Source organism: Chlamydotis macqueenii, chromosome 1, assembly GCF_036417535.1.
Source record: "Chlamydotis macqueenii isolate bChlMac1 chromosome 1, bChlMac1.mat, whole genome shotgun sequence".
Taxonomy (NCBI): domain Eukaryota; kingdom Metazoa; phylum Chordata; class Aves; order Otidiformes; family Otididae; genus Chlamydotis; species Chlamydotis macqueenii.
Genome location: NC_141556.1, coordinates 51,250,605 through 51,273,046, shown reverse-complemented (window position 1 = coordinate 51,273,046; position 22,442 = coordinate 51,250,605). Strand labels below are relative to the sequence as shown.

The window sequence follows — 22,442 nt, the reverse complement described above, 5'->3', positions numbered from 1 at the left end:
TTATAGTTTCTTATTTGTTTCCAGCTATTTTCTCTCACAAACTCCCTCTGCAGTCCGCAGCACTGTGTCCTTATCTCCTTTCCCCACCTGCTGTAAACTGACCTTTGCTTCTTGGAGATTAAATCTTGCTGTCCTGGCCAGAATAAATTTATTAATTACATTTGAGAGATGCCCTAAAGAACTTAAGAGCTTTCATCTTTGTCAGTGTGGAATGGGAAATATTACAAGTTGTGTTTTCAGTCAGATTACTGCCTTCACTTCACCATAGGAACACAAAGTGAGAATAAAATAAACAAAATAAACAAAAGGACTCCAGTCTAGTTGGAGCTAGGAAGTGACTTGTTCTCTACAGTAGAATACATCTGGCATTTACACATCTGAATTCCTTAACCAAGTAGGAAGGGGACAGTTTTATCCATACTAGCATGAACACAGCAGCAAGGTAGACTCTTTCTTTGCAATGATTTTTAAATCATTAATGTTGAATAAACTGTTTGCACAATCTGAACCAATCAGATATTTACTGCAGCAGTAGGGAACTTAGGTTTTGTTCCTGGATCCTGCCACCTTCCTGCATATTACGTATCTTCCTTAAATGTTTTCTTGTTAGAAAAGAAGTTCTTAAGTTTCAAGACACAAGTTATGGGGAACCAGCAACATAAATTCTGTTCACACAGCAGGTGTTTAAAAACATCTTGCTGACTTAAGACCAAAATGTCAAAGTTGGAAATGTTACTAAATCTTCTTCTGTCTCTGGAGAGGAAGATGAAGTGGAGTTGGCTCTCTGAAAACAGGCAGGGTCTGGGGCATTCCTTCTTCATTTCTTCTTAAATAAAGAAGGAAGAGTTGGATAGAGATGGTAATTTCCTAGCTTCTGCTAATCACTTTCTACTTTTCAATCTCCATTTCTCCCCTAAAAGTAGGAGTGTCCTCCGTAGGCCTCCTAGCCTAGGAAAATACCATGTCAGGAACAAATACTGTGTTTGAGAATTATGATTCTTTGGTCTCTGTTTTCATGGGTCTTGTAGCTCCATCTCTCTTGTATGGCCACTGCAATGGGACAGGCAGGTGGATATTACTCAAAAGGAAAAAAAGAAATGGTGAGAGATTGTTCAGTCCTTACGCACATCCACATCATGCCATCACATGTCCTTCAGAGGATTGTATGTCCCTGAGCTCTGTGGCTGAAAGGAATCCAAGGTGCAGGAGGGATGCGCTGCCCTTTCAGCAGCAGATGACTGTGTACGGATATTGCAAAAGCAAAAAAACCCTCTCATTCTCAAGTAGATGAGTTGCAGGTGCATCCCCAGTGCAATGCTCATATTAATGATGTAGCTTGGAGGCATCACTAATTGTAAAGAAGTAAACAGTCTTGTACCACAGGGATTACAGATGCTATCTTATTCCAAGAGGCATTAAATTATGTCAATGATGCATTTTAAGCCTTTTTGACTAAGAAAAGTTAGTAAATATTTGTAACAAGACAGATTGTTGTTTCAAAATTGACTTCAAAACAAGCTGGTCGAAGTTAAACTTTGACTTTTTATTTAAATTTCATCTCATGCATGATATTGTCAAAGTGATTCACTCAAGAGGAACTATTTCATGAGATTTCATAAGCCTTAAGTAAGTAACAGGCTTATCAGTATGATAGTAGATGGTACCAATGCAGATTTTGAAATGTGCAGTTTGATGCTATTTGGAATTAATAGTTGCTACCAGTATGGGAAAGTGTTCAAATTCTCTTAGTAAAGTGGATCCCAGTACATAATTGAATAGCAATAGTCTTTGGATAGCTATTAAAAAAAAAATAGTATAAGACAAAATTCGCAGATTCATTTGCAAAAGTAAAAAGCCAAGATGAAATCTTAAGATTTCACAGGCTCATAAACTTACGCTTAAAATTTATGTATGGAATTGTTAGTGACTTGGCATAGTTGAATAATGTCTTTTTACTGTGTGTTTGCAAGACTGAGTATAATTACATATCCAGTAAAACCTAAAAATGAACATGGTTTCATTTTGGCCACTGTATGAAAACTGAGTAGTCCAGTTGTAAGTGTGTGTGTAAGTACATGAAAGTGGTCAGCTTGGCAAAGCAGCAGTACCAGTGTATCCCATTTCCTCTCGGCAGGAAATAAATAGGTGAGATTAAAGCATTTTGAAAGAAGTCTCAATTACACCATGTGCTACAGTATATGAAGTGAATGTGTGAGCATCTTACTCGGACACCATTCTACGTGTGGTCCTGAATTTCTTACTCAGCTGCTTTGTGTGTGTATGTGCAGAGAGATACCATGTTTTGTACACTGCAAGAGTATTCAAAAGTATTGGATTAGTGCTCTCAGTTCTGCACAGAACAAGGTACTCAAGTACAACCCTGTCTTGAAAGGGTTAAAGGCCCCTTAGGGTTATAGTGTTTGTATTTGCTTTTTAAAAATAGCTAGCTAGTTTCTATAGCTTTATTCCTAGAGCAAAGTCCCCTGCTTCTTAAGCCATTGTTTATTATCTTGATTTGTTAGGCATGCTGGCTGGGTAGTTCTCAAATTGTTTGGAGGTTAGTTTATTTTCTAAATAAACGTCCAGCAGATCTGCACAGCCTTTAACTCAAAGTCAAAATGCAGGTGGAAATGGTTTACTCACTTAAGACAATTTGTAGTACTGTACTATGGAAATCTGTTTAGAATCTGCTTGTGAGTACAGTGGTTTTTGAGTGAAACTAAAGAAAATTCATGAGATCAGAAGTAATCTTGCGCACACACTCTCTATTTGGCACCACTGCTCTTGCACCCCTTTATGACGGGTTTCAAAAGGAGGAATTGGGAGCAGCCCTGTCCAAGGCTATAAAGGGTTTGGCACTGTCCTGCGTAACGGCAGCAGTGGCTTCAGATGCAAACGCAGAAAGGTCTTAAATCCAGACCTTTATTGTAAAAGCAAGCACTGTAGTAACCAGGCAGTTATGCAGGAGGTGCCTTCCACTGGACACATCTCCATTCTGAGTGCTGAGGGGACGAAGCTGCTTTGTCACAGCGGCTACATCAAAATACAGGAGAGGCTGCTATTCCTGATAGTCTTTATTCTGAAGAAAAAGATGTTCTGTGTCTTTTGGGGGGGGGTCTGTGGAAGAAGAACAAATTACATTTACATTAAATTTAAATTAAATTACATTAAATTTAGGATGGTGTCCACAGTCAAGCCTGCTTTATGGTGCTTGAGTTACACATGGCCTGTGTCCACACAGTCATCTCCCTGTCCAATAGGAAATATTTCAGAAGTGGGACCAAAGCTCAGTCTCTCTGTCATGTGGACTCTGTGACATTAAGACTCCTCACTGCAGGAGTGCACTTGAGGAGATAGGGCATGCACATCTGTCCTTAGGTAGATGACCAACTGATCAGAGACAGGCAGTGGCAAGGAGCCTAGAATATGCTTGCTGTTCATCCAGATGATTCTCCTAAAGAAGTGTATTAAAACAAAGGGCCAAAGTTGCAATCACAAACAATGGAGTTTGTAGGAACTATGACCGGTTCCAGGCTAGTGAGCACTTACCCAAAGTCAGGGTCCTGTCACTATGATTGTTTCTACATGAGATAAAATCTAATCCTGCTACCATGGTATGAACATGCCTTGAAGGATTAGACCATATGTCAGCATGCACATGACATCCAATGCCAGCCTTCAGCTGTGGCTCCTATAACTTTGGCTCAGGTCCATGTGCTTCCCATAGAGGCACCAGATGGACAAGAATATTTTATCATCTCATCATGTCCTCACAGAGTTGATAAGGTGGCTGGAATCTGAAAAGCCCAATGAAAGGGAATACTCTGGTCACAGGCACAGGCAGAGATGCCCACTTGGCCTGCACAGAGGTGTGAAATGTCTGACCATGAAAGCTGTGGGACTTCATCTCAACATCCTAGAATTTAGAGCCAAAGCAGTTACACTGCCTGAGCGAATGGTATTCATATTGTATCTCTGAAAATACACGTTACGCATCCTGGCAGCCACCTCCTCCATTAAAAAGAAAGGAACAATAAGCAAATAGTATGAGCTCACCATGACAACTCAAAACTGTTGAAGTCTGGCAGCTACTTGGAAATAGTAATTATATGGTGGATTTCAGTTACTGTATCGCTAGGAGTCCAGCGGGGGAGAATAGAGCGATGTGTTTTTCATGATAGCACTGTCATAACAACCAAGGATTTTATTCCACTGCCAAACTCTTTGTTGCAATGGGGGTACAAGTGCAGAACTGTGTCCCGAAGTCATGTTTCTACACTGGGCTACCGTTTTCCGGAACACCTTTGCACAAATCCTGGGGTTTGTATGGTTTGCAAGCTGATGAGGGACATCCATTGCTCCTTACCAGCTGAGACAGTTTGGCTTAATAAATTACAAATGTCCGTCCATCCATCTCTGATTCATTTCCTAATTTGCCAGATATAATTTAATAGTCTCTTGATGAACTCTTTCACTCAGATACAGTCTTTTGGCAGCTAACACCCTTGATTAAATACTGAAGATCAGGTCTTTAGACAAGCCCAGGTGAATGTGGTACAAATAAGGAAGATGATTAAATTACAAACTCCTAGTCTAGATGAAAGAGGATTTGGTGTGATCCTCCCATCAGGAAGCCTCACCTTTATGGCAAATAGAAGATAGTGCCAATTAGACCAAAAAGCTAAACTAACTTAACTTTGTAGCTGTGTTTGTTTAGCGTGTTGGAGGAGAAGAGGAATTTTGCTGCTAAGGAAGCAAGGAAGGAGATAATTACAATAATCAAAATAGGAGACAAAGAGCTTCTGAAAGTAGCTGTCTGGACGGAAAGAAAGGACAAAAGTTGGATGATTGCTGGGTTGCCTGATGATTAAAGTGATGTTGTCATATTTGCGAATATTTTGTCTGGATATGAGCATATGCGGAGTATATGGCTTATTATTCTGATAGATGTAGGTACTGCAGCTTCCGTACAGTCACTGTCCTGTTTTCTGTGCATTGAAATTGAGTTTTATGAACAGGCTCATTTGTGATCTATTGTAGAGGCACACAGACACATGCACACAGGTATGTACGTGCTCTGCTTTTGGCAAGGATGCTGTTTCTTTCTGCACGCAGTTCAGAGACATGCAAATCTGATTACTGTCTTCCTTCAGATTTAGTTAGGTTATTCAAGATGTTTTACCATTTAAGCTTTCATTTTTTTAAAAGTGCCTAACCTTCTGTGTGAAAGAAGCTTTCTCTGGGATAAATTGACACTTGATTGTCATCATGAGTCTCTTGTCATTTGATACCGAGAGATGCAACAGTCCTCTCTGTTACACAGATGGGTGGGACTCTCCTTGAGACTTTAATTAGAGGTTTTAGCCTTCATGGCATGGGACAGTAATTGTAGAATGTAGCTGGAGCTGGAGCTTTGAACTTTATGCTGGCAAAAAAAAATGGAGTTTCATTTGACTCTGGAAGGATCGAGATCTGATAAGCAGACTTGATTACAGGGGTGTTTTTTTTAAGTTTTTGTTTTACTCTCTAGTGCTAGCATCACCTATTTTTCAGACCTATTTTTTTCAGATTCAGTCTGTGTTTTCAAGCTTATATCTATGCTGTTTTGTTTTTCTTGAAGAATAAAGAGCCGCTGCCGCTGCTTTTCCTTGACTGCTCTAATGATTTTTCTAGACCTTTCACTGCATTTACACTCTCATTCTGTGTGCTGATGTTTCTCCATATTTAGCTGTAATTGAAGTTACTCTTTTCTGTCAAAAAAAAATGTTTGCTTGATCTCTGGGATTGTTTGCATGAGTGAGTGTTCTATGAACATTATCTACTTTATTTATCTACCTCAGTTTTGCATCGAATAGTCTAGTCTGTCATTGCTTTCTACCTTAAAAGAATTCAAATCAGCCATTAACTATTATTTAGGATTTTTTTTGTTGTTTTGGGGTTGTTTTAGCAAACTTAATCTTTAAACTAATCAACATGTTTTTCTGCAGAGAACTTAAATCGATCCCAAATATTTGCCCAATCTGTTCAGCAGGAAGTATCTTTGCTGTGTACATCATGTTGAAGGAACACAGAAATAGACTATGATAAAAGAAAAAGTAGCCTTGTAGGAAAACATGAACTGTAGGTAGGAGAACCTGACGCTGAGAGAATGCAGAATAAGCTTCCATGCTAATTCATGGGTAAAGCAGCTTCCAGTAGTAGCTGCACTCCAGGAAGCGCACACGGTCAGACATGACAAGATACAACAAGGACTGACAGATTGACTGGCAGGCCTAGAGAGCTGCAGGGATACCTCATGTCACAAATGCAACTGCAAGAAAGCAAGAGAGTTAAATATTTCTAAATAAAAGCTAATTACAGCAAAGAAACAGTACTATGAGAAGTACCACGCTGTTGGTTTTTACAGCTGGGAAGGGCAGGAGGAGGGGACACAGAACAAACTGTAAAACTCTTGCTAGTTTTGTAACTACAAGGCAGTTATTTCAAAAGCCCAGACCAAAGTCAGATCAAGAAAGAGTCAAATATTTGGATAAGTACCTTTTGTTTAACATACGTATTTTGTTAAAAGAAGAAGATAAAGAGAAGATAAAGAAGATACAATGCAGCACAAATCTAACATCATCTTCGTTTTGATTTCAGAAGTCTACGGAACAAATGAAGAAAGTACCAACCATTGTCCTATCTGTCTCTTACAAGGGAGTCAAATTTATTGATGCAACAAATAAGGTATGTGCAATTATTCGATATTAGTTTTTATTTCTCACAAAAAGGAATACCTATGAGGCTGGCTTTGTAAGAGCACCAGGCCAGAGAGGGGACAGAGTTGCACTTTGTGTTTTACTCTCTTTTTTCTCTTCTCCCCAAAATGGATGTAATGCCTTTGTCAGTCTTCAGAAACTCAGTCTGGAGGACAAGTGAAGCAGCTTTAATGGCTCATTTGGAGAACATTGTGTCCAACCTTCTGGCATTAAAAGGCAAACTTATCACAAAAGACATTTGGCACGGAGCCTCTGTGGAATCCTTTACCATATTCTTCCCTTTAAGTTCCTTAAATATGCAGAAAAGATATATATATATTTGTTCATTAATATAATTATGGCCAAAAAATATAATATAAGGATGTCTTGATGAAGAGTAAAGATGCAAGGTTTTATCCAGGGACAGCCATTGTAAGAATACGAAACATGAGCCTTGAATGTCCTTTGCAAATGTCAGACCTCTTTGGGAGTTGTTTTCATGGTATTAGCCATTTGACTCCTTGAACTGCAGCAGCTTCTTACCTGTTGTCATTCCAGAGTTTTTTCATCTTCCTGTGTGGCAATGCCCCTGTGCTTTATTTCTTATGTTTTAAAATATGTCCAACATCTTTAAAACAAAAAAAAAAACCACAAATAGAATCAGATCAGAGAACTCAGTGATGGGTAGAGCAATGGGTTATTGCTTAGGCAAAATAAAATGTACAAGCTCTGTAAGCACGAGTTAAGTAATGCATGAATTTCTCTTCTTCGGATGTCTAAAATGGCAAGAAGATGCAATGCATACTGATGCTTGCATGTGAACAGAAAATAAATTATCTTTTCTGTTCTGTAACTAAAACTCACTAAGCATTATAAAAAATAAATCTGACAACCCAGCTACCTGACCAGGTTAATAATATATATAACTGCTTTGTGTTGCTGAACATTGAGACCACATGATACATCTAACCCAGTATCTGTCAAACTTGCCAAATCAGTCAGTTTTTAAAGATGTTTAACTAGAACTGGGTTTTAAGTGAAGGAACAAAAGCAGATTTCTGAACTTCTGCTAGAGTATGGAAGCCATAACTAGGGTTTAAAGATTACATGAAAGAAAAACAGGTGAAATTACTGTTATGTCAAGTCTGACATATTTACCAGAGCAGAGAGGCCAGAGATTCCTGTCAGCTCCTTTTTCTTCCATTGATTCAAAACTGAGCTTCTACAACTCTCATTTCCTTTATGTTCTCTGACGTGCAGGGCATAAATCAGGACATTGTAATGCTGTTAACTCTAACTTGGATAAGGCTGTTTTCAGCTCTTAAATCTCCTCTGTAGTGTAAAGGATGTAACTGTAATATCCTTAGGTTTACCAAAAAAATCAGGAGAACAAAAGGAGCTTCCCGTATCTCTTTGCACAGTACATACAATCTTCTGTAAGATGTAAACTTGAAATAAGTTTGGCAAGTTGCATTAGGTGGCTCTAGACCAGTCCCGCTGAAATCCTATGCCTCATAGTGCAGCAGGTGTATTTGCTGGAAGTAAATAATGCCACAGTCCTATGTTTTTTCTCAAGTGGTAGATTGCTTTCTCTCCAGTTCAAAATCTGCACTGCCTTTCCCTTCTGTAAAAACCAGGTAATAGCCTGCAACTCTCCCAGGAGCGTTGTTACCATCCTTGTCCACAGTGTGCTGTACCCAATTCCTTCAAGACTCAAAACAGATTAGCACCAAGGTGAGATCCTATTCAGACTCGTACCGCTTCCATGTGAGCTTATAGCTGACAGCGCTGGGCACCACTTAGCAATAAATGCGTACTTTTTAATGACAAAAATAGCTAGCAGTTTTGTGCTTGAAAACTCAGCTCTCATGGCTGTTCATCCTTTTCCTTTATGCCAACAAGCTAAGAATTTGTATTCTGAGTCATACCACGCAAAGCTTCAGGTGACAAAGGGGCCCTGACCGCGTCCCACGACAGCTACTTCAGTGGCGCCTTGAAGCTTGGCGTGACACCACTTTGACATGACACCATTTCTCTGCAAGTGTGACCAGAAAGAAATTGCTGCTTAGGAAAAAAGCAGACTTGCAGAATTTTCTCGTGGGTCACAGCTAACCCTAATTTTGGGATGTTTTCTGCCAGGAGAGGGACTGGCTGACACAAGGTAGCCAAGCAGAAGGAAGACTGCTTAGGAAAAACCTGATCTTTCCAATGTATTTCCTTGGCAGAACCAGACCAGCTTTCAGCTTCCCTGCTTTTTGAAAAGCACTGGAGCTTTCTCTTGGCAAACTGAGTGACAGTTTTTAGAACGACAACTGTACAGTGTTGGTCAATGCCTGAGAAGTGTACCTAGAACAGCAAGCTGGTTCATAGCCTTGTAATTTCTACAGAGTAAGACTATGGGTCTACTGGGGTAGTGACCCAACAGTAAACATATATACTGAAAACATGTTTAATTTTGAAAGGATATCACAGAGGATATCCTATAGAATCTATGGAAAAACTCAATTTCACTACTGATTTTCATCCAGAATATTTAGTTTCAGTATACTTTATTTTATTCAAAACAAACTTGATATGGGTCTGTTTCCAAACTTCACTTGGTTTGAAGTTAAAACATTAAAATAATCTCAGTGAGTTTCAACTCAAGTGCAAAGCCCAGTGTCAACCCCAGGTCACCTAGGAAAAGTTTCAGCATAGCAGAGCTCTTTCACATACATTACATAAATCCAGGTGATTACTTTGTGGCTCATGATTTGGCATAAATACTTTGCATGATTTTAAGACCTTGCAAGCTTTAATTCTTTCTGCTTTCTAAACTACAGTGTTGCCAATACCACATCAATGGCAGTATGTTACAGCTGTATCTGTGGATATCTCAGTTCTTGGTTTGGGTATAATTCTAATTCTTGTCAAAATCTTTATTGAGGGTAAAAGTTATCAATTTGAGAACAAAGAAGCTAAAATGCTTAAAGCAACATAAAAAGCCAATAATTGGTAAGCAGAGATTATACATGTCATTATAAATTGGCATATATTGAAACATAAGTACTGGTTTTGTCACTTTTATGAATAATGCATTAAATAGAAATAATCGAGGATGTTGCAACAGTTTAAGATTAAGAGGATTATTTCATTTCTTCAGTAACAGTTTCCTTATCTTGGTTTTTCCATAATTTGAAATTTAGAATGCTTTTATTAAGATTTTTTACTAAGCCATGATTTCTTCAATTAGATCTACTAATACGTCTTTTTTGAAAACTTGACACCTACATGCAAGGGGGAAAGTTGCCACTTAGCGAATGAAAGAAGATATAGCAAAGCATCTTAAGTGACTTAGTTGCATATATTTCCTGTTCTTTAAAAAAAAAAAAAAAAAAGAGAGAAGAGGAGAGGAGGTGGGAAGGAAAAGACCAGGTTGATGGAAAACCAGAGATGCTCAGAGATTGTTTTAACTTGAACAGATGCCACTGAGGCAGCAGCAAACGATGGCTCCGCAAGGGGCTGGGATGCTACGAGTGTCACATGTTCTCTGGTGCAAGAGCCATGTCGTGCAGCAGCAGGCTTGTTCACTTTGGGGTTTTGTGGAAAAGCCAGAGCTACAGCCAGCGGGGCCGCAGTTCATAATAGCGTATAAACTAACCACTAAGTAAATTCATATTCAGTGATTCATTCCTCTGTTTAAATAAGTCATTTGAAATGCGTGTGTTGCTGAAGCAAGGCCTAATCATAAGCCACTCTGCAGTATCGTCTTCTCTGGCTTCATGGTTCCTTTGGCCTGAACAATAATTACATATCAGCAATTTATGTAATGAGTATTCATAATTTTCTCCAAAGCTTTAAAACAGTTTTTGTTTTTGTTTTTAATTTCATCAGGCAGACATGCCCCACCTGTATCTCAACAGTATGCTATAGATTACATTGGCTGTTGCAAGTAGTATTGCTCGGTGCATGAATGGTTTAATTTTTCTACATCTCTCTCTTACAGGATGCTGTTGTCAGTAAGTGGAGAAAAGTTGCCAGATCCTTCTGTAGTTATCTTTTTTTGCTAAGCAGAAGCCTTTCAAGAGCTCAGGGTTTCAATTATAAGTGTTGTTCGATGATTTATTTTTTTTTTCTCTTGAAAAAGTACAGCTGAAATTTGTCAAACAACATGTGCAAAAATCTGGATATTGAGTCTGTTGGTTTTCACCAGATCCTGTCTGTCAGTAGACTGAAACAGTGTCAGTGTCATGTAGTGATCATTATACAGAAAAACAGCAGCATCCTAGGATGCTTGGGTAGTGCTTTGAAACTGTATTTACAGCTGTATGCCAGGAAAGATGTCTATGTCATAGGATACTGAATAATCTACAAAACTCAAGGGGACCTGTAGGGAAGACTCTAGAATGTGATTGTTTCCTGCCAGATTCTTGGCAAGTTTAGATATCATTGGAGAGGGTCAAAATTCCAGTGACCTGTGTAATATCACACATGGGATGTGTTAAATCTCTTCTTATTAAGAAGCTTCTGAAATACTTCAGTACAGCAGATAGCCATAAATGCAAATCTAAAAACACACCTTTTACGGCTCTTTTAAATTTAATTCCTAAATTGACTGAAAATGGTTTTTTTTTAACAGAATATTATTGCTGAACATGAAATCCGTAACATTTCCTGTGCTGCACAAGACCCTGAAGACCTTTCTACGTTTGCGTACATCACTAAAGACTTGAAGACTAATCACCACTACTGCCATGTATTCACTGCGTTTGATGTGGTCAGTTTATAGACGATACTTTATTTAACAGTTATTTATTTGTAATAGTAACAGTTCTTTAATTCTGTTAAAACATTTTCAAGGTATATGGTGATTAATGGCAGGTATTAATTTGCCACATGAAAAGACTAATCTACTGTGGGATAGTAAAAGGACATTTCTGGAGAAGAGCAAAGAATTTCTCGTCTACATGATACTGTCTCATTTCCCATCTGAAATGACTCACCTCTGTAATCTCAGCTGTTGACTTAGCAAGTAGCTCTTCACACAAGTCTTGTCTTCACATGTAATTCTTCTAACCTAAGCTGTAGCCTTCCGAGAAGTTTGTAACAAGCAGGTTTGGCCACCCATTTGGAAATCTCAGTGCACACAAAATAAACAAATCAGAACTAGATCAATGTGCATTATATACAGTGTTCAATGCTGCTAAGAGGTAGGGTCAGGAACTGGCTTAAACTAAGTTTGCAGTGTGTGTCCTACATTTTTGACTGCGTTTTACTGCCTGTGCAGTCAGGGAAGGACGAGGTTGGTCATGTCCTGCCTTTGGCTGTTACCATTATGTGTCCATCCCATGCCAGCCAACAAGATTTGAGAGGGCTGGACCTTTTTTTGTGGGGTCACTTTGAGCCTGTACACATCCCACCTTCATGATGCAGATGGGGGCTCCTTTTTGGACCAGGGATCAGATGTTACTACCGTAAGTGATTTTTTCAGATTTTTTACCATGACTTCTAGTGTTTCAGTGTTAAGCTGGATCAGTCCCAATAACTGAAACATCTCTCTAAATATTGTTTAGACTTTTTGACATGATATTATATTGAATAAACTGCAAAAACTGAAGCTTCTTCTGCAAATGTGTAGAGAATGTATGAAAAGTTTTGTATTTACTTTAACCAGAGAACCAAGACACTTACAGATCTGACAGAGACCACATAGGTAGCTAACTACGTATCTCAAGAGGTCCTGGGAATATTTGGCTACCACACTGAATCGGAAAGATTTGAAACATCTGTGATAGCAGAGATCCATACATTGTTCTTTGTGTCCCTGTGTAAGAGGTTACCCCTGTAACCATCAACAGATTATTGTTATTAGATGGTCCCTTTATTATGCTCTGCTCTCCTCTCTGATATGGCAGTTGGAGTTTTAGCTTAAAAAAATAATGCAGATACGAAATTTGGGGAAATTTTATTTTAGCAGCACCTTTACCTTTTCAAGAAGATTCCTTTTATTTTGAAAAATAGGTTTACTTCTTTCTTCCTTGTTCCAATCTTCTTGCCTAAAAATCTCTGAAATATTATTTCAGCAAACGTCCTTACAGCTCTTGTTATTTTGGTGGAAAATGACTAAGTTGTTCCTATATTTATGCTTCTCAGATGGTGATGCACAGACTACTACTGTTTCAAGAAATCATGAGCACATATTAATTAATCAGTCATGCTGTTTTCAGCTAAATTTGGTGCAATAAGTAGCGACTCTAATTTTTAGGACTAAGAGGGCTTATTGTCCAAAACTTTCAGGAGTACTTACCCTTTGAGTTAAGCACAAGAGAAATTTAAGATGCTATTAAAACTTTTAAATCATTCAAGGAAAAATACTTTAATATGGTATAGTGTGTATGAATTCTTGAAACATGCATATATGAATATGAGTAAGTTAAATAAAAAAAAAAAAGAGATATCTCAACAGAGACATTTTATTTGGGACTGGGGAAATAGTCAACATTGCAGAGCGATAGCATGTAGGAGTTTAAATAACAAGAGGTACAAAAAGGTAGGTTAGAAGGAATTTTAGCATTTTGTTTCAGTGCTTTTGTTGTTTAAATTCTCTGCTGGCATTTTAATGTCCACAGAAATTAGAAAAAACTTCAAAATTATGTTAAAAGTAGATAGACCGTGGTCAACAAGATGTTACATTATATAGATTTTAGTGATAAGGGAATCAACTGAAATTAGACTGATGGAGTGAGATTATTATTTCTCCTGATCCATTTAAATACTTCTTAATGGTTTCCAAGTACTGCAGTTTCATTTATAGGTTTAATAATCAAGCACAAACATAGATCCAGACACAGCAGTTGAAATTCATTTTTTTTCTTGCTTGGCAAGGAAAGAATAGTGATCCAGGAATAATTACAACATTTTATTCACTTCCTGTACCTTAGGAGAAGCATTTCATACCCCAAGCACTTTAAATGGCTATTTTAAGCAATATAGAAACTTTTAATGTCTAACTATCTTAACTTAGTTTTCTCCTGCAACGTAATCCTCAGTGGAGCGTTACCTACTCACATATTCTCTTCTTGTGTTGTTTTATTTCTCAAGATTTAGCATTTTTAATGCAAGTACAAGCTCCATAAAAAAAATAGCTAAATATTCAGAACACAAGCATACAGTAAATTAAATTTCCTATTTAAAGTCTAACACCTCTGTTAGGCTGATCTTCCAGTTTGCTAATAGAAACAGTCCTACCCATTTGTCAATGGATAGAAGTCCAATCATGTTAAGGAAAATAAGGTTTAAAGTAAGGTGTAAAAATATGTATCTTAAATCATATATATTATGATAACACAATATATGCAATGGTATGAAAAAAATTTAAGACTCTTCAGTCCTTCATTTCCTCAGGAAATGTGGGCAAGAACAATTTTTTTTGCAGATAGGGAAGCATTTTAGTGTAGTGACTTGTCACCTGCCAGTATTACTGATGCTTACTTTTTAGGAGTGACTGTACGTGCAACTTGTTTAAAGTTCTATGATCAAAATTGCAAAAGCGTCAGACGTGATTAAAGAATATTGAAGGAGACAAGGTTTGGGGAAAGAAGAGGATTTATTGCTCAATATTTGCAATCCACTTCAGTCTCATTCGCTTATAAAGCAGCCCTAGAACTGCCAGTGAAGGATTCTGTCTGAAGAAACAAACCATCATAACAGTTCCTGTACAAAATTCTGGTTCATATATGGGAGACATCCAAAGTAATTTCCATCAGATATTCCTTCATTGCCCAATGCACCTGTGAATAGAAGACAACCAGCATAAATTGGAACAGTTTCTGCTCTTGCTCACGCCAAGGATTATATTGGTGCTCTGCATAACACAAATACTTTTTTCTCCTTTTTTGTATTCTTTTGTCCTTCATTGCACAGACTTAAGCTGGATAAGAAATGGAAATCGCTAGTATACGTACTTAGCAGAGAAGAAAAAGCATGTATTCAGGTCTCAAAGTTCTGTTCTTTGCCTTCTTCCAGGAGATCAGAGGACTTCATAACATTTTTTTCTCTGTTCATGATCATTTGGTACAATCAGTGTGCCATCCTCATGTCTCCAGAACAGAAAAATTCTTTCCTTTGCAGTACCCAGAGGCAGCATGCCCAGACAGTCCCCTCTCTGGGACCTGTTAGGTGAAATGTGTAAAACCACTTCAGTTGCTCCTGACAGACTTCTTGAGATGGAGCGCACTTCAGTAGGTACAAGGAGCTTTCAGCTCATGAGCAAATGAATCTCTCCTCTTTTGTCTACATCAGTGGCTTTTGCAACAGCGTGAAGGGCCCCCTTTGAAGGCCTGTTTCCATCCTCCCATTGCATACAAGATATCTTTCTGTGGTGTATTAAAAGAGAGGGATGGATTCAGAAGAGTTTGGCATCCACAAGGGTTTTAAATTCAGAATGAGAAAGGATCAAGAATAGGTTGCAGGAGTGCCTGATTATGAAAGCTTCATGCAGCCCAGGAGTCCACAAGCAAGTGCCAGCCATGTTGGCCTCATCACCCCGTCTTTGTTGAGCTGAGCTTTCTTCTGCTTCAGTCCGCAAAGGCTGATAAGTTGGAAAGCATAGGCAAGTGCCCTTTCCAGATCCACCCAAAAGTAAAAGACTTGTGATCTGGAGGAATAAAGCATATGTGCACTTAACAGTGTGAATGTATATATGTCAGCGCTGCATCTCTCATAACTCTTGTTACTAGTCAGTAACCTTCCTTTCTTGTCAGACAGTTATAGTGGAAATCCTCAACATTTGGCCTTGAAGACTCAAATATGACTGAGCAGTAGGCAACTGATTTCATCCTAGGGGCTGGAGATTTTGAACCGGGTTGGGACTTTTCAAGTAAAGATTCCATATACTCTGTTCTGCTCAGTTTTGCTAACTGCAATTTTAAATTCGATATCTTGAATGCAGGGTGTTCTAATTGACATTTCTACACATCTGATGTGATGGGTAGCTTACACTAACTGTCTGCAAGACTCCAAAGGAAGCTGCTTCAGTAAATTCAGTCTTCAAAAAAGACCAGATTTTACATTGAGCTTAAAGAAGGAACTAAAACCATCACCTAAAAGCAGAAAGCCGTAAAATCCTCATTATGTCAAAAGTGCTTTCCCAAAAAGACAAAATGTTAGTTTTCAAAAAAATTTTGCAAGTGACATTTTAAGTTTTTATAGCTCTAAAGACAGAAATCTTACTCTCTTTTTTAAAATATTCCTGAAGCTTCAACATAGCTTTATAGAAGCATGAAAATACAATGAAGAAGCAGTGCCTGCTGCAACGTACGCAGTGAAAGTCAATTAAAATGTAAGAAAATAATTAGCCATTGTAATAGGTTGACTGGGTTAAAGCGGCTGAAGAGTCCTGACTCAGACTTGCACTGGGGCATTGAATTGTAACATTGCATGGCAAACAAGGCAATTGACCTCAATTTCTCATCTCCCAGAAATGGTTGCTTTGAGGTCTTAGTTACTCACTTTCCTTCTATGCTGTGCCAAGCAAGAAATGAGATTGTAGCAGCCTCAGAAGCACCATGGTCCTAAAAGCTTTGCCTCCTGTCTAAGGCTTGATGGGTGCTGTAAGGATCAATGTCTTCTACAGTGACAGTCGTCTACAGCTTTCGTGCTAAGCATCTTTTGGGGAAGCAGACTTGTTTCCTTCCTTTTGTACCATATGTAAAAAAATTCAGATAGTCTTCTCACTCCTTCAGAAGAATTTCCATGACGGATTTAGTGGTTTGGTTTTCTGCACCCATCCCCAAGGAAATCCTGCTCTTACCTCTCCAGTATAGCCTCTGCAAGAATCTATACCAACTCTAATCCTCATATTCCTCTCCCAGTACTACAGGTGAGAAAAATCCTCAAACCAAACTTATTTACTTCCTTTTTTTTTTCAAAATACAATTTTTCAGACAGCCTTTTTAAATTTTACAAGGTACAATACTAGAGCCCTCCTTGCCTCCATTTGCAGACCTCTTCATCAAGGCACTACTGCTGTACACAATGTATGAAATGTATGTACAAGTTATGGTTCAGTTTACATTTCAAATATTGAACAGAACAGTGAATGTTCTGTTTTATTTGCTATATTTCAAATATTTATTAACCATAGAAACAGTTACATGTTTCCAGTGGCTTTCAGGCTCCAGGCAGGCCTATTTTTTGTTTTGTTTTGTTTTGTTTTACAGACTACAAAAGAAAACAAATCATAGTTGCTTCTGATGAGATGCTGGACCAAGACTAGATTTATGGCTCTGCATGGCAAACTCTCTGCTTGTCTCCACTCTTATCTCAGGGGTTTTCAGGTCTCGCAGTGACGTTTTTATATGTCACGTTGGATGGCACATTTTCTCATTCGTACTAGTATTACAGTCTGCTCTTTCTGCAAGCCATTACTACACCCTGTCCTGTTGATGTATTCCTTAGCAATAATAATATCCACTGTAGACAATCCCATGATGATATAGTACCCTATCTTACTGTCACAACAGCTGATTAAGATTTCTTTAGAATAATATTCTTGTCCTACTAATAGGCGCGCTCCATTTCAAATAATATTATTCTGCCCATTTTTAACAATTATACTCTGTTGGTCTTAATTCCATAGTCAGCGTTCTGCTAAAAGGCAGGGCACTTTATAACAGTCTCTTTAGTCTTTCATTTATTGCTCCACTGGCAAACTGCATCCTCAGTGTTTCTCAATCCTGGCCAGTTTCCTTAAGTTAAAGGGGAGACAATTTGGAGACTACTGCTGTCAAATCAGGCAGACATTTTTATTTGTAGAGCTATGAAACTTTGGCTAGCTTGCTGTTGTGACTGCGGTCATAACAGCTGAGAGCATATCCCAGTGGAGGAGTATAATTGGTTTTGTCTGACCTAACAGAGACCAGAGTTGGCACCTTTCTAAGAAGATCTTATAATGAGCTAAATATGCTGAATTTAGCCATACTATCTCAGTATATATATGTGATAACAAAGGGATGGAATTTCTTCATGACTGCAGTGAAACTATAGTTTATGGCGTGAAATGAAATGCTTATCCTTTTAACTGTGTTTTAACAATTGAAGGGCAAACAGTGTACTGCCAAGTGTCTCACATTGCTTTCTGGCTTATTGCAAACTCAACAGTTAGACTTGACTAGCTAAAGAGATATGTAATTTAAAATTATATCAGAAATGTGGGAATTTTAAGGGATTACTTAGTTTCAAAGATAGGCAGGATTGCTTCCAACTATGGGCTGCAGAGGTTCAGGAAGGAGAAGATAACTTCTGAATTACATCAAAGATTTATGAATTATTCTAAGGAGACTGTAGGACATCAGGAGGCAAGCCTGCAGGCTTGGATTTGCTCTGCAGGAGGTTGAAACATTATTGGAAAGTTAGGAGCCTAGAATTAGGCTTTAGTAGGAGCCTACAAAACAAACCCATAAGCCTGAAAAAAAAAAATTACCATACAAATTCACTTACAGTTTAGATTAAGGCCAAATTTGAAGCTCATAACTGCTTTTTAGTTGATGTAAAACTACTGAAAAAAAATATTTATACCAACTCCATAGTTCCTCATTCATGCTTTATAAACCTTTCAACAAATTTTCTTCTATATATGCAACGAGAACTTAAACTATTCTACCTATACTATATACTGGTCTTAGTCTTAAGAGCCTGACTTTTTTGGTCATACAAGCGAACATCCCTACCCCACTTAAAAGAGTATGCAGGTTTAGGCTCTAACATTCATGTACCTGATGATAATTCAACCTCCCTCCAATTTTAACTGTTTTTGTTTTGTTACAGAATTTAGCTTACGAAATCATTCTTACACTAGGACAAGCATTTGAGGTGGCCTATCAGCTTGCACTACAAGCACGAAAAGGGGGCCATTCTTCAACCCTCCCAGAAAGCTTTGAAAATAAACCCTCCAAACCTATTCCCAAACCACGTGTTAGTATTCGGAAGTCAGTGGTAAGTAGAAGGAGGTCACGCAGAAAACAAAAATTCAGCTACACAGTTAAGAGCTGATATACTAGAAGCTGTATAAATGAATATACGTGTTCAGTCAGAAATGCTCCATATCTCAGTCGTGCTACCTCTGCACATCAGCCGGTAGAGTTGTGTCATTGCAGCCCGGGCAGCCGTTTTGAACAACTGCTCATTTCAGATTCCTCCAGTTTAAGATGTTGCTTGGCTAGCGTTGTGCACATGTCTTTCGTAGTAATTGCAGAGTTGTAATTGATTCAGTCTAATTCCAATGTATTGTGCTTTTTTAAGTGCTGAGGATCACAGGCAAAGCATTATCTCTCAAACTCTGCTGTTCCACGGACTTTCGTTGTCTCCTGTTGAAAAATAAGATCTGCGCCAAACATTTGGTGTACAATCACTGCATATGTATCCTAATCAAATTACAAATCCAAATCAATTTACAATTACATCTTGTCAGACCAAGCAACTTCTTTTCTTACCCTTTTGGGGTTTTTTTGACCTTCCTGTTCCAAAACTGGGATTCAGTATACCTTTTCAGTATTTTCTTTGGAATCTCAAACTCCTAAGAATCCAAGCTCATTGGAGCCTACATATTGATTTTCTTTGAAGTGCCCTCCTGAAGCACATAGATAACAGAGAAATACTGTTTTATAGTAGATTACTTTAAAAAAAAATATGAAAACTGTTTTAAATCAAGCAGGCACAGGGCGATTTGGAAGGGAAAGGGAAAAATGATCACACACTATATTGTATTGACTGCCTATAAAGTGAGAACCATACTCTATGATATTTGATTATTGAATGAGAGGAATGGGAAAAACAAAAAAAAAATATGACTGTGCACTTTGTGATGCATTGCCACAGAATCTTCCTCTATAAAAATTTTAAGAAAGAACATTTCCTGGTGCCACGATCTGTCTCAGTGGCAAAAGGACTTCTCAGGATCAAGCATGGCTTTAACAAACTATGATGCTCTATAGCTTGGGGGTAGACACAGCTGTGATCAAAACAGGCAGAAGAGGGCAACTGTGGGTACATGGGAGCGTAGAGCCCTGCACTCATTGCTGTAGGACTTCGTTGATAGAGGATTTGTTCTGTGTTCTGTTTGGTTAAAGAAAAAGCTGCTGCCAGAAGTGCTGTGCGCAGAGATGGTAACCCCTCTGTGTGTTTGCATTTGTCTTAAAGCAGATAGATCCATCCGAACAAAAGACTCTTGCGAATCTACCTTGGATTGTGGAACCTGGACAAGAAGCCAAAAGAGGCATTAATACCAAGTATGAAACTACAATTTTCTGATACAAAACTGTCCCCCTGTTCCCTGTTGTGCCTTGCACGCCAAGCAGTCACAGCACAGCCTTTCCTTTACGGCAACGTTTCAACCCAGCAGAGAGGAAGACTGCACTGTATGAGTGGCCTTGTAACTAACAAAAAAAGGCTGACGGTCATTTCTGGTGATGTTCTTCTTCCTGCAGCACTGACAGAAGAATGACACTATATGAAGACTTTTAAAATTACGGTCCACAAGAGGAGTGAGAAACCTTATTTTTCACGCAGTTCTCCCTTGTGACTCTGCCACAGTGCTTTCTTTGATTTCTTATTTTAGAATTCTACTTTTTAAAAAAAAAAACACAAAAGGTCTCTAAACTAACACTAATGCTGCCTATGAGTAGAATATTTGATTGGTTTTTTATTTAAATCTTGGCAGTTTTTAATTGAAATAGAACCAGAATTAATAGAGTATTTGTGAAACCACTGAATTCATTAATAACTCCTGTGTTGAATAAAGAACTCATTAAAGTGACAAGAAATTAGGCATCCTGATTTCTGTGTGCGCTGGTTTTATATGTAATCACTGGTGTCCTTTGATCCTCTACAGAAATAGGAACCTCTTGCATTTTAACAAAGGATCAGAGTTTTATGAATGGTTAGAAAAAGGTATTAATAATGCACAGAAAACATTTATTAGATATTTTTATGGAAGAGAAGTACTATAGGAAAACATATGACTATTTATGGAAGGAAGCCAGATTAATTATGAAAAATATTGTTTATTTTAAAGTTAAGTAAACAACTGCTATTGCAGCATTATGAAAATTATAAGAGTTGTAGCATCAGTGCACTGGATGTTCTGTGTGGTCAGTCTGGAATGAAAGTTGAATGATCATTCTACTACACCTACATAGAGTTTATGCAGTTCAACATTGCTATAGCCATGAATTCTACTAGTATTTTTAAAAAGTAATCTCAGTGGTTCTAAACAAAAGCCAAAACCATGGATTTTGCTACAAGATTTCTGTCACAGAAAGCTTGTTCGAAAGAGTGTTGATAAAATTCTACTGCAAAACATTTTCTAAATAAAAACAGCAAGAAAAAAGAAAAAAATTCCAAAGTAATAAAATGTTTTCATGGAACAAAATAGTTAAGCATTTGCTTAATGTTTGATTAAATAAGATTTACTTACATTTTCTTTGAAGTGTTTTAATTTTTTTAATGTCTGTGGAGTATTTGTATAATACCATGATGTATATTTATGTAGAACTGAAATTATAACAGTACAAATATCACTATAGAAGAAAAATGACATTTTAACGTATATTGTTCTATCCAGTCAAATTGTGAATCATTTTGAAGTTCATTATAGAGATATTGATAAATTGTGTGGTTGTCTTAATGTTTTTTTAATTATTATTTCATATCCAGCTGAGGTTTTCAGTTAGAATCATCAGTTGGTAAATTCCAAAACATGGGTAATTGAACTTGGTTTAAACCTGATAATTGTATATGGTTTAGTTAAACCTCATCATAGCGCTGAGTGATGACATACTTTTAATACAGTATTCAATTTACTTGAACAAAATAGTTCCTTGTACATATTTTTGCCTATTCACTGTTGATATGTACGTAGTCAACTGACAGTAAAAAAAAAAATAACACTAAAAATATGGTACCAAAAGGAAAATTGTATAGGAGAACAGTAAATAGTAGCCTCACTGCAACAAATACTTATGTAAATATGCTTGGGCTTCCAGTTATAAATTTTGTAATTTTGTCATTTATTTATATCCTATAAAAGCACACAAAATAAAATGAAGTTGTACAGTCCCAGTGATTTGCGCATCATTTTATCATTGCTAAAGGAAATAAGGGGCCTGATCCAAAGGATACTGAAATCAGTGAAAGGTCCTCCTCTCCCCTTTTCCTAATTCCATTAGACTTTGGATCTTGTCCCTCACAAATCCAGGCGTTGCTGTGGAGACAGTTTTGGTTTAGAATACAGATTTTTTTTACAGATGGTAAATACTTCACACTTTAAAGTCCTTAATTAACTCGTTCTTTGGTGAACTACTGAACTGTTGACTTCCTATATTTTATCACACCTTCTAAAGACTCACACAGGGAGTTATGCTAAAACACATTCACTTCAGGCACCAAAAATACAAAGTGGTCACATTTTCAGGCTGTAAAACTGGGGCACCTCTAATGTAGCTGAGTGACCCCTAAAATTAAAGGATGAGACAGGAGCTGCAGCACAGCTCTAAGCAGATGTAAGGGAAAGGAGTGAAACAACAGGAAGAACTGGCAATTCGCAGGGAGAATTTGATCTAGGTTCATCAAAGAGATGTCGAACAGGTAAGGTGGCATGGAAAGTAGCTGAACTTATTTGGGAGAGATAATTGGGGCAAAGAGAGTGGGGATGGCTAGCAAGACTGATGA

The 22,442-nt window shown here is 37.8% G+C and overlaps 1 protein-coding gene across 7 annotated transcripts in view; it reads left to right on the top strand.

Moving 5' to 3' along the window:
* The window catches only part of ANKS1B (ankyrin repeat and sterile alpha motif domain containing 1B), a 444,690-nt gene extending 422,860 nt beyond the window's left edge, over positions 1 to 21,830 (top strand). For 4 of the 7 annotated variants that reach the window (XM_086750799.1, XM_086750814.1, XM_086750805.1 and 1 more), the window contains 4 exons: positions 6,640 to 6,726; positions 11,356 to 11,493; positions 18,543 to 18,710; positions 19,914 to 21,830. In XM_086750799.1, the coding sequence (XP_086606925.1) occupies positions 6,640 to 6,726; positions 11,356 to 11,493; positions 18,543 to 18,710; positions 19,914 to 20,024 (504 nt within the window). In that variant the 3' untranslated portion in view covers positions 20,025 to 21,830. The remainder of the gene's footprint in view (positions 1 to 6,639; positions 6,727 to 11,355; positions 11,494 to 18,542; positions 18,711 to 19,913) is intronic. The other 3 variants (XM_086750841.1, XM_086750832.1, XM_086750791.1) reach the window with 2 other exon arrangements.
* Positions 21,831 to 22,442: the final 612 nt, after the last annotated feature.